This window comes from Neofelis nebulosa, chromosome 7 (assembly GCF_028018385.1).
Source record: "Neofelis nebulosa isolate mNeoNeb1 chromosome 7, mNeoNeb1.pri, whole genome shotgun sequence".
NCBI classification, from domain to species: Eukaryota; Metazoa; Chordata; class Mammalia; order Carnivora; family Felidae; genus Neofelis; species Neofelis nebulosa.
Window position 1 is genome coordinate 116,225,874 of NC_080788.1, and position 12,826 is coordinate 116,238,699.

The following is a 12,826-nucleotide window of genomic DNA, read 5'->3' on the forward strand; positions in this document are numbered from 1 at the left end:
TGTGAGTGGCTCATTACTTCCTCTCTTGGCAGTTTGCTTCTCTGTTTGATGGCTAGACTTGACCCACATCTGAACATCAGAAAAGGTAACGAAAATCTTTGAAGGCCAGAGAAAGATGTGCCCACTATATGATATCCTTAAGGAAAGGGGGAAGGGAGATGAAGGACTCAATACACCAGGTGCCCCCAGACATACTAATTCATTGACTTTTATTTTTGCTTTGCCGTGGTTGTTAGTAAATATTACTTAGGAAGGTAGCTGCCTGCTCCCAGAAAAGAGAAGCAGGCAACAGATCTCAATCGCAGTGGGTTCATTTCAAAGGGCAGAGCTGCTCTATGAGAATACAGAGGCTGAGACCAACTGGCCCTGGAAATAGAGATTTTAATGGAAGTGCAATTTGTAAATTCATTTCTAGTTCTTCACAAGCTAGGGCAGCATCCTACGGTGTAGTTTTTATAATGTCAGAAATAAGCAACCTTGTGTCCCGTCCCCATGTCTAAAATGCCCTTTCCCCTAGCTCTCTCGCGTCCTTCCAGTCTGGGTCTAAAGCCTCCTTCAGTTAGGCCTCTTGTGACCACCCTGCTTAAAACTAATCTGCCCACCGTGTCCCAGTACTTTTTACCCTATTCTATTATTTCCTTTCGTGTAGCACTGGTCATCTCTTAATCTGCTTTATAATATATATCCTTACTGTGTCCTTCCCTGCCAAAATACAAGCTCCAGGAAGCTAGGTTCTCAATAGATACGTGTTGTTAAATGAATCGGTGTGCCAAGGAGGCACTTTCTTTCTAATCTGTGGTCCCCCCCGCCCCCCACTTCCCTGGCACCAGCTGTCTCCCTAATCGGTGGCAGGACCAGCTGCTGGCCTTACTTGCAGCTCTGCCCTTGCTCACACCGAGGTGAGGGTTTGGGAGTCAGCAAAGAGGTGAGGAGTCAGTGCATGGGGCTGAGTGTACAGGTGGGAAGTTAACTGGGTTTGGGTTCCTAATCCACGACCAGCTAATGTCAGTAAGGTACTGTGTGATGGATGGGGGACCGGAACATCTGGATCCCACTTCTGGCTCAGCTACTGATTTCTGTTGCGATGTTAGCCATTGCTTCCCCAGTTTGTAAATTTGGGTCAGAACATGAGGGACAACGTGTGTCCCATTCTGACTGCCTTATTTATAGAGGGATCCTGACAAATACAAGAGCCATGAGAGGAGGGAGCCCAGTGGAGACAGGATGGAAAGCCAGGGCATGTGAGGAGGTGTTGAAGGAACTGGATGTTTGCCTTCATCTGGAATGTTCTCGGGGGCAGAACTTGATAGCCACCATCAGACTTCAAGGGCTGTCATGTGTAGGAGGGCATAGATCCTATATTCTCCAGAAGGTGGAACGGGATGTAAGCTGAGCCTTACCTCTTCATTCAGCAGCATCAAGTGAACCCTTCCTACAGACGGGGCCCCTCACGAGTGCCGAGTGTTCAAAAGGGAGGAGGGATGGCTCCCGGTCCTTAAAGAGCGTGTGATTCAGAGAGGGATTCAGACAAGGAAACACGGTTGCCAAGAATGAGGTGGGTACTGGGAGGCTGAGAGAACGGGGGGGCGAGGAACCCAGAGCGAGGCTTTGGGACAACAGCCAGGGGGAGACGAGGCCTGCGCTGAACTCACAGGTGGAGCAGAATGAGCCGTGAAGCGTTGGGAACGGTTCTCGGGGCACGAGGACCTTCGTGGCAAAGGCCTGGTGGCACACGACAGAGAACGTGGACTCTTCACAGAAGGTGCCGCTGGCTGACAAACGGGAGGCAGCCGCAGGTGGTGCGTGGGACCTGTCGGTCCCCTAGTTGACATCTGTGCTTCCAGATTTAAAATCCTATAGATAACGGGGCCCGGCCAGGGTCTTTGTGATTGCAGCCTCCCCTCCAACCTTCCCAGGCACAGTCTCGGCTGGCCTCTGACTTCCTATCACCAGGCGGAGGGTTCACGGGCGCGGTGGTCCAGAGGTTCCTCCGGCATCTCAAGGTGGGGCTTGGCAACTTTTTCCTCCCTCATCCCTGCTTGTCTCCCCCACTTCCTGGCTGGGGTCAAAGACCCCACCCCCATTTCCACACATCTGTGTTAGTTACAGTTACATACAGAGGACCAGGTGAGTGCTCAGTCTTCCTTCTACCCTGTGGTTCTCCCTCCCCCAGAGCCCTGTCCCCTCTGCTCCCCAGTTGACTCAAGGGGACATATCATGGAACACGGAACCTCTGTCGTCACCGTCCACCTCTTCCAGCCCTCCAGCCCCTGGGTGAATCAGGTGTTCCCCTGTCCCGAGGGGGCAGGTAGGAGCAGGAGGGGCAGGCATGTGAGTAGACCCTCCCTTCTGTTCTCTCGCTTGGTATTTGGAGAAACCAGAAAAGAACATAAGCTCTTGGACCTGGAGAAAACATTCCGAGGGTAGCACAATGCTGAGAGTTGGCAGGACCCCTTTTTGATATACGAAGCCTCGGGGGTTTCTAAGCCACTTGCCCAAGGGCTTTCATCAAGTAAAATGGAGCTAATGCTGGGGCCCAAGCCTCTGACCCAATGAACTGCTAATTCTCTTCCAGATGAAAAGCCGGCACGCTGGCTCTTGCTCACACGTTCTGGGAGAGTGTGTGCGATTCTAACAATAAATGGCCTTAGGCCTATTGGCCAGACTGAACACATCCCCTCTCCCCCAATGAAATGAACTTCCTCTTGGAAGCCAACTTAATGTATACATTTTAATCCACACAGCACCCACGAGGGGGAGCATTGAATACCTTCAATGTTCCTGAGCAGCGTGCGATGCCTTTGGATGCCAGGGGACCTTGTTAGTGCTGTGAAGCAGCTGGCAGGCTGGCAGGGCAGCAAGGCCGTTGGGCCACCCCCAGAAACACTTCTACGTTGGCAACCCTGGGTGTGAGCAGTTGTTGGGCAGAGAGAGGGCCAAAGCCTAACAACCGCTGATGAGAACAGAACTATCTGGTCAATGTAAGAAACTCCCAGCTCAGGCATCTCAAGTGCGGGGTGCCTGGACACAGGGCGGTTGGTCTGTGCCCGCACAGACTCTCCTTTGGCTCCCCACCCCCTTAGACCTTTGGCCTACTGGCTTCAAACATGCGTGTGGTGCCCTGTACCCCACCTCCCCCTTCCTGGGTTCCCTTGGGGGCAGGGGGAGGGGTAGACAAGCCCCAGGCAGGTAAAGGAGCCTAGGACTCATGCCTGGCCTTAGAAAATGCAGTCCAAGTGGAACACGATTCATGCGGCATCCCTAAAGATGAGTCATCTGAGCTGAATCTTAAAGCAGGAGTTGGGGGAAGAGGAGAAGAAAAGCATTCTGGACTGAGGGAACGGCAAGTGAAAAGGAGCTGTGAAAATTTGGTGGCTTCTCAGAATATCAGAATGGGCGCGAGGGCTCCGGGGCCGAGTGTGGGGGGAAGAGAAGCGGGAGCCCGGACAGCAGGTTGGGATGAAGGGATAGACAACCAGTGGGCCTGAGAGAACACCGAGGCCCAGAGATGCCCCGTGATTGCCCTCAGTTCACACAACGGATGGCAGGGCCTGGATTTAAACCCGTCTTCACACTAAAAGCAGGCAACAAGCCTGCCATCTAAAGATTGCTTTCTCAGACCTTGTCAACCACACCACAGATTCTGTTTTGTTCTCACGAGGGAAAACTGAGGCCCTGAGGGGTTGGGGCTCCATTTGGTTTGCAAACAAACAAGAAATCACAGTACCTGAATGGGGCCGAGGGAAGACAAATTGGTTCAGTAAGCATTTGTTGAACACCTTCTACATGCCCTGGACTCTGTCCTCAAGGAGCTCACAGCCCGGAAGGGACACACACACACACACACACACACACAGAGGACAACTCCAAACAAGGCAGGCAGACAGCGCTAGAACGGGAGGAGAGGCAAAGGTCCACAGGAGTCAGGCCAAGATAACCCGAGGGATGGTGGTGTCGTTTAGGCTGAATTAGTGCCATAACCTGTGGAATCCAGGACAGGAGCCCGAGGGATGGAATTAGGGTTGGAGGAGGGAAAGAGATTCCATGAGAGAGACTTGATGCTACAGCAGGGCCTGGCCTGGAGCCCAGATCTTTCTGCCTCTTCTGCCTCTTGGCCCCTTAGGGATACTTGTGCTGGGTCCAGCCATCAGGCTGACACCGGTGTCAGGGCAGCTCAGGGAACCTAAAATAGGAACATTCCTGGGTCCTTTCCCTGGCACCTGCCTGGCCTGCCTGCCTGAGAGTGGGGTCGGGGACAAAGAGGGCTGGGAACTGAGGGGGTGGCGCCATGGGAAGATTTGCTCTTGTCCGGGTTGCTGGGAGCTTTGGGGGCCCAATCAGGATGTGATTCCAGGGAGGCCCCTGTCACCGTTTCCCATGTGAGAATGCCTGCCCATTCCTGACTAGAGTGGGTTAAGGAAGACTGTGGCTGGCTCACTCTGGCTGAAGTGTAAGATCAGAGAGCTGGATCCCAGTCAATATTCACACATTTCCTTACCATGGGCTAGCCATGTGTGATGGGTACACCTGTCTCGTGGAACAATGGTGACTATCCTATGAGCCTGCAGACTCTGGATAAAAGCAACGCATTATGATAATGTATGTTCTTTCATACAGCAAAGGAAATAAAATGAAAAGGCAACCTAAGGAAAGGGGGAAAATGTTTGCAAACCATATATCTGATAAGTTAATATCCAAAATATATAAGGAACTCACATAACTCAATATAACTTGATCAGAAAATGGGCCAGGGACTGAAATAGACATAACGGTACTGAGGTAGGGCTGTTAGTCCAGGTGCCAGCTGAGGTGCTTACGTACAATATAAACACACCCTCTGGTGATTTTTAAGGGGCAAAATATATGGTATCATCCCTCAGGGAAGATACCTAAGCCAGGAGTGGTATTGTCTCGCGAGGACCAAACCACCACTGTGTCGTTACGAAATGAAGATTTCCGTAAGATCACCGAAAGACACCAAAACCAAAGGCGGCGAAAGCAAAATAAACACGTGGGACTACCTCGAACCAAAACCCTGGCAAGCGAACCATCAACAAAACGAAAAGGCAACGTGTGGAATGGGAAAGGACTATCTGTAAATCGTTGGTCTGATGAGGGATTAAAATCCAAAGAACACATAAAACTTGATAGCAAAAAAGTATAATCCAATCCGCACTTCTGGATATACATCCAAAGGAAATAAGTATCTTGAAGACATGGCATTATTCACAACAGCCAAGATACGGAAACAACACAAGTGACCGTGGAAGGAGGATGAATGGATGAAGACAATGCAGTGCATGTAGACACGATATTATTCAACCGTAAAAAGAAGGAAATCCTGCCATTTGCAACAACATGGGTGAACTTGGAGGACCCTATGATAAGTGAAATAAACCAGACACAGGAAGACAAATACTCTTCTTATGTGTAGAGTCTTAAAAAGTCAAATTCATAGGGTGGCTCAGTCGGTTGGGTGTCCGACTCTTGGTTTCAGCTCAGGTCACGATCTCGCAGTTTTGTGGGTTCAAGCCCTGCATCGGGCTCTACGCTGACAGTGTAGACCTGCTTGTGATTCTCCCTCTCTCTCTGCCCCTCCCCCACTCTCCCTCTCTCAAAATAAATAAACTTAAAAAAAAAAAGTCAAATTCATAGAACCGAAGAGTAGAATGATGATTATCAGGGACTGGGGGTGGGGGAAATGGGGAGGTAGTGGTCAAATGGTACAAACTTTAACTTATAAAATTAGTAAGTTCTGGAGATCTGACGTACAGCATAATGACTATAGTTAATAACACTGCATGGGGAACATAATCTCACAGCCACAGCTGATACCCCCCTCAATGGTAAGCATTTTCCAATATATACATGTATTAAATCATGTTGTACTCCTTAAAAAAACATGTTGGGGCGCCTGGGTGGCTCAGTTGTTTAAGCGTCCGACTTCGGCTCAGGTCATGATCTCACGGTTCATGAGTTCGAGCCCTGCGTCAGCTGGGCTCTGTGCTTCGGATTCTGTGTGTGTGTGTGTTTCTCTCTCTCAAAAATAAATAAACATTAAAAATAATAATAAAAATCATGTTGGGGCGCCTGGGTGGCTCAGTGAGTTAAGCGTCCAATTTCAGCTCAGGTCATGATATCATGGTTCACGAGTTCAAGCCCCCGCCTCAACCACCATTAGCTAAGGTCTGTTCAGGTGTCCTGTGTGTAGAGGGCATGGGCAAAGACTGCCTTCTCTTCACCACTGAAGACACTTGTGCTCTCTTTCTTCCAGTAAAAACACCAAATCTTTCCCGGACACCATCTGGGCTCACGCTGCCCTTCTCCTGGGGAAGGGTTTCCTTTAAGGATGATTCCAAGTACCCTGCCTTTCTCCCTCCTATGGCTCATGAGCTCATCACTGGTCCTTCATGAGCAGCCAAAGCTGGTCCTGACCTGATTAAGCAGAAAAGGAATTAATATATTAAAAGGATATTGGCAGGGCTAGAGAACTAGGCCTGCCCGGAGGTAAAGCCACCAGGAATGCCGCCCAAAACCATGCTGAGGAAGCACGCTGATGAGAGAGCTAGCTGGGGCCGCAGAGCCCTTGTCGCTGCTGTGTGCCCCCTTCCCGCCACGGCCACTGCAGCCAGTGTGGATACTGCTAGCTGCACGGCAAACGCAGTCTCCCAGCCGCAGCTCGCCCCCAAAGTCACATGCCCTTGGTACCACCTTCCCTTGAGAAACCGATGCCTACGCAACCTTTTTTCTTCCTGCTTGTCACCTGCATTCTCGAAGTCCTGTCCTAGTACCCCTGACCCATGAATTCCACCCCACGGGCTCCTAACACAAGTTTTCTTGATTCCGTCTGGGAAAAAGCAGGACTCCCAAAGTCAGAAATTTTTCGTGCAATAGCACAAGTGTCCCAAAGAGCCCCAAAGCGTGCGAGATATCCACTCTGCACTCTCCACGGGCTCCCGTCATCTGCTTGGTCCTGTCCCACTCCACCTGGTGGACCCAGGCCCTGAGCCCTGTATTAAGCCTGGACCTGAGATGTTCTGCAGGGGCATGTGAGCCATGAGGGGCCCAAGGGAATCTGGATGGGCCCCTTCCGACAGCCAGCACCAGGGGGTGCTGCCTTGGCTTGGGAACTCCAGAGTTCATTAGGGGGAGGGGTGTGGGTGCCCTTTGCCAGGCCCCTTCTTAAGTGGACTCGTGGACTGCTAGACCTGGGAAGGCCTTGGGGAGCATCTACTGAGGATCATAAAGTCAAATGGCTACAGGGAGGAGACAGGCAGGTAACGAATGAGAAAAGCGAGTGAGCAAAGGACAATAGGGGGCGGTGGGTCTGTGGAGAAAAGCATTTTAGGTGGTAAAATTAAAAAAAAATTTTTTTTTTTAAGGTGTAGAAATGTTGGCAAGAGAAAGTAGTTGCCTGGGAGGGGGCGAGAGATGGCAGTTGCCTGGGCAAGGTGCAGGAGGGATCCTTCTGGAGTGAGGAAAATGTTCTGCATCTTACTTTGGGCGCTGGTTACTCTGCGTACACAGTTAACAAGGAAACTTCCTCAGATAAAGACGAAAGATAATTTTTTACTTGGGCAAATTAATAAAGTATATCCATAAACCAGCGTGGCTCTGAGGCCACCCATTCGCAAACTTCCGTTCCAAACCGACTTCTTTCTCTAACAAAGGAGGAAACAGAGCCCCCTGAGTGGGGAGAGTGGTCTTCTCCACGGAGCGGAGGTGGCTCGTCGGCCTTGGGGAAGGGTGACCGCAGGGCTGTCCAGTGGGCCGACTGCGCAAACTCACTCCCCCGCCTCCCGAGCGCTGCCTTTCCGCCCGCGGTCCCCAGGGGCTGGGCTGCCGTCTGCCTCTGCGTGAAGGCGAGCCGGTGGCCCAGAGCGGAGACAGAGAGGAGCGGATGTGATTGGAGCGCCCGCGCCCGGGAACACCCGCCCGGCGCGCAGATTAATCACGGACACAAACTGCACTGACGCTCGGGACTGGCACTGAATTCCAAATGCCGACGCAGACGACCAAGTTCTGGGAAAAGGAATCTGATCCCGGCAAGGCGGAGGCGGCGGTGCCGAGCGGAACCCACCTGATGGGGCGGGGAAGGCAGGGAACCTGCTCTCCGGGCGGGCGCTTCGGGCACTTACTGAAGTCTTTCCTGGCCAGCGCCCTGCCCGAGGAGGCACTGGCATCCCTGCTTTACAGGTGCGGGAAGCAAGGCTCTCCGCAGCTTCTCGGGGCCGCAGGACTGAGTTGGGATTCGGAGCCCGCTTGGCTGACACCAAACCCTTGCTCATTGCTCTCCTCTACCCAGACACAGAGTAGGTGTCTCCAGGAGAGACTCCAAGCCCATCACAAAGCACACGAGTTCCCAGTTTCTGTGTAGGCCCTGTCTGCACGCCAGAGACAACGGGGGTGGAGACGGGGGTGGGGGGTGGGAGGGGGAGGAGAGCCGGGCGCGAGGGGTGGGGGTGGGGAAAGGCTGCGGCCGCATACCGGGCCGAACGACCCGCCGGGACCTTCCGGATGCGCGGAGCCCGGCCCTCCAGCCGGCGCCCGCCCTGATTGGCGCTCGCGGCCGGCCTCCAGCTAGCTCACCTGCCCCTCCCAGCCAATCGGGGCCACCAGAATTGGGGCTGTCGCGGGGAGCCGGGGGAGATGCTGCCTGCTGGAGGCTGAGCGGCCCTCCCCGCCGGGTTCCCGCCGGGCCCGCCCCAATCTCGAGGCCGAGCGGCAGACTGCGCTCCCCGCTCCCCCTCCGCGCCGCGCTCCCCACACCGCGCGCTTTCCGGCGGCGGGTCCCGGCCCCCGCAGCTCCGCGTCTCCGCTGGCCGGGACGCGCCCCGACGGCGCCCGGAGCCCGGAGCCACCGGCCGACGCCGCCTCCCCGCAGCCTTCTGCCGCGCGTCCGCCCTCGCCCGGAGCCCCAGCGTCTGTGCCGGCCCGGGGGAGAGGGTGGTCCGGGCCCGGGGCAGTCCTGCCGAGGCAGGATGTTCACGTCCAAGTCCAACTCGGTGTCGCCCTCGCCGTCTCTGGAGCAGACTGACTCGGACGCGCTGGACATCAGCACCAAAGTGCAGCTCTACGGTGTGCTGTGGAAGCGGCCCTTCGGGAGGCCGTCGGCCAAGTGGTCCCGGCGGTGAGTGCGCCTTCCGCGCCCGGTGAGGACCGCCTGGGGAGGGAGCCCAGGGCCTAAGGACCCCGTACCGGCCTCTATATTACCATCCTGCTTCTGATTTCCTTTGTGATCTTGGCCTCGCCCCATTTCACTCAATCCTGGCTCTCCCTGGAAGATACTGATCTCGGTCGGGGTTGGGGTCATTCTGTCGGTTACTGGTCGAGCTGGCCTGGGGGCGGTGGGGAATTCTCCGTGGAATGGATATAAGCCCCAGTGGGGACGTAGGGTGTGGGCGGAAGAGATCATGGCCATGGTAGGAGACCATCTGTGCCAAGGTGGGCTAGATTCTCCTGGGGAGGGAGAAGCCCTGTCTCCAGCCAAAGATATCCTCTTGGGATCCCCACTGACAATTCCATCTCCACAACCTCCCCCCGCCCCCCACCAGGCATCTAGCATCGGGCTTAGAGGTGGGGTTCCTGTGTCCTACCCCTCTCCCCTACTTCACCTGTGCACACTGCTAGCTCCACCTATGGCCCTGCGGAAAGGCTCAGGCCAGGGGAGAGAGGAAGGGCTAGGAAGGGTCTGTACGTACTGGTGGTGGCATAATTTTGGCAACCCCTCCGACTGTCCCTTGAGCTAATTTTTAAAAATCTGGGCCCAGGGAAAAGAGTGCCCAGTGCTTCAGACACAGGGGCCTGAAAGGAGGGACTGAGCTGTGGTAGAGAGGCACAGAGACTGAGGGGGGGAGGGGAGGGGATTGATCTGTTGGAAGGGGTGGTGGAGAGGGTCAGAGCAGCCCCAGCCCTGTCTTTCAGACCAGCTTCCCAGTCCCCAACTCAGAGGGGACTCACCAGATGTCAGTCAGTAGCCACTTTCCACTTATAAATGGGCCTAGAAGGTACTGGAGGAAGAAGGGGCTCCTTATTGGAGGAAGGTACTGAGGGAATGGCTCACAGCCCTAAACTTGCAGGAGGCTCCCAATGCTGGTTGCAGGAGCAATGGGCTGCCTTCTGGACTGTCTCCACCCTCAAGCCAATCAATCTGAGTTCTGAGACTTGCTATTAGAATGGTTTGTAGAACTAAAATCCTGATCCAGCCTCTCCCTGAAGGCATGACCCCTCCAGGAAACTAGGAGTGTGTCTAGATTCTCTTTCCCATCCCACTACGAGTCTGTCCTGAAGCAGAGCCTTAGATGTTTCCAGAACTACAGATCACAGATCACAGAGATGTGGTTGGTTCTGATGTTCTATTTGGATTAATAATTTAATATTTCTACAAGACCATACATAGAACGAAAGGAGGTGTGTGTGTGTGTGGGGGGGGGTGTTCCACGTTTTCCATAGCTAGTTTCACATACCTTTGTTGGTTCTGCCAGGTTTCTTTCTGGGATTTAATGGGATATAGGTTACTTGCATTCCTCCAAAGTTAAACTTATGTCTCCTCTCCTAAAAGGAGGCCTGGGGGAGCTCGGAGGGCATCTTATGAGGGGCTTCCAGGGCTGTGCTGTCTAAGACGCACTTCCTGAGTGCCAGGAGCAGCCTTGTCTCTACCCGCACAGCCTAGTAGGGTGGGTGGGGTGGGAAGGCTGCTTGTAAATTCAAGTACCATTAGCAGGAAGCTCCCCTCTCCAGCCTCCAGGCAGCCACTGCTCCTTCTCCATTGGGTCTGGTGGCTACACTGAGTCTGGGTCTTGTCCTCCAGGATTCTTCTTGCCAGCCAATTGCTCCCGATCGCATCCCTAGTACATGCTAGGGGCCTGTGAACTCCAGGATATGTCTCCTAGCCCTCCTCACCCACAGTGGTGGGGACCTAGGCCCTGTACCCACAGTTGATTCCAGGGCTGGGAGGAGTCAGGGGCAAAGGCTCCCAGCTCAAAGCAGGGTAGTGGAGCCAAAGGAGGCTTGGGAGGTTTTAGCCCCCCACCCCCCACCTCCACTCCATACTCTCCATCAGCAGCCCCCAAAGCCACTCAAAAACCATCCAGTCTAAGTCAGAACAGTGCACATGCTCTGCAAAGCCAGCTTCAGGTCAAGTCCTCCAGCCCCCTTCTGAGGAGACTGTCACCTTTCCCCCTTCTGGAATTCTGGAGCTGCCACTGGACAGGCTCCCCCTCCCCTGGGGCTCAGGAAAAAACTAACAGTCATTTGGGGTGGGGGAGGCATGACGCTAAACTTAGTCCCCTCCCACTTTCCAACAGGGCCCCCTGGGCCCTGCCTCCCCATTTGTGAAATGGAGTCTCTGGACTTCAGCTAATTAGCGGCCACAGGAAGGCTTGGGGAGGGGGCAGCCCAGCCCTGCCACTGCAGAGCCTTGCCATTAGGGCGATCGATGCCCTAGCTGGGCAGCTAAGGGGAGGGGGCCTGGAAAGTCTCCCGAGCTGCATAAATAACGGATGGGCAAGATGGAACCGGCTGTGGCCAGCTGGGTTCTGTAAAACCTCTTCCGCTCAGGCTCAGGGCCCATCTCGGGACCTGTGCCTTCAAACCCTACTGCCTGAGCAGCCTTGCCCTTCCTGGGGTGGGAAGATGCCCTTGAGCTAAAGGATCAGCTTTCCCCCCTCCCTCCCCGCCCCAACACACCGTGGGGATCAAAAGGGGAAAGGAATCAAAACACTAGTTAGAAGAGATAAGAAGCTGGGAGAGGTGTCTAGAGGGTAAGATTGATTGATGACTCTGTCCTCCCTAGTTTGTGAGCGGGGGAGATGCAGAGGCCTGGCCGCTCAGAGACAGGGAGGAAAGGCGCGGAGGGCATCTCAGCCTCAGCCAGCATCAGCTCGAAGTGGGGCCAGTCCCTCAGGCAGGCCAGCCTTCCCAAGGTGCAATCTCTCCCTGGCCTCTGTCCCTCTCCCCAGTGCCCCCTGAACAAATGCCAGGGCCAGAGACCCTGATGAGGAAGGCCCAGCCAATTCCTGCAGCTTCTGCGCTCCTCCCTGTTCCTGCTTTCCCCCATGTAAGGTGGCCAGCGGGTCCCGAACCCGGCCCAGCAGCAGCTCACGTGCACGCTGTCCTACCAGACCAAATGCTCACGCTCCTGGAACATTGGTGGGTCTGCGTCTCAGGGAGCTAAGACTCACTTAGTGTCCACTAAGTGCTACATTTCCCACATCTCAGGTTATAACCAGCCCGGATGTAGAAAGATCATCTGTGCAGATGGTGGTCATCATGCCAAAAAGATCCAGGGAGACTTCCTTCCCATGGGGAATTGGGATCTGGGAGTTTCATCCGTGGTTCCAAGATACCGTTTCGTAGAGGTGACGTGGCAATACCGAGCTGTCCCCAAGGGCTGAGGGGAAGAGCCTTGCGTGTCACCTCCACGCACCAGCCTCAGCCTCTAGTGACGCTGGGATTTGCGTTTGCTTTCTGGCGCACATGGAATTCTGCACAGCCGTGGGAGGTGTCCCACGAACACAGCTGTAGCATTTCTGCTTGTTTTATCACAGCTGGAAGGTGCCCGCAGACTCCTCTTTTTATAATCAGTTTGTGTTCTCCACACTTCTTCCAGTGCGACAGCATGGTGGGAGGGGGCAAGCTGGCAGCTGCGAGATCTCCCCAGATCCTTCTGTCCACGACGCTTGCCCCTTTTGAGGGGGTGACATCGAGGTTCCACTGAGTCCTTAGGCTAAGGAGATGGGCACAATCTCACAGCTGTGCAGTGAAACTATATTAATTCAGGCTTCACTGAATTAATGATTCGCTGGGACTAAGCCTCCCAAAGTTA

General features: G+C 54.3%; 1 protein-coding gene across 2 annotated transcripts in view; it reads left to right on the forward strand.

Moving 5' to 3' along the window:
• Window positions 1-8,635: 8,635 nt before the first annotated feature.
• The window catches only part of PLEKHD1 (pleckstrin homology and coiled-coil domain containing D1), a 31,303-nt gene continuing 27,112 nt past the window's right edge, over window positions 8,636-12,826 (forward strand). The window contains exon 1 of one of the 2 annotated variants that reach the window (XM_058739465.1): window positions 8,636-9,130. In XM_058739465.1, the coding sequence (XP_058595448.1) occupies window positions 8,982-9,130 (149 nt within the window). In that variant the 5' untranslated portion in view covers window positions 8,636-8,981. The remainder of the gene's footprint in view (window positions 9,131-12,826) is intronic. The other variant, XM_058739466.1, reaches the window with a different exon arrangement.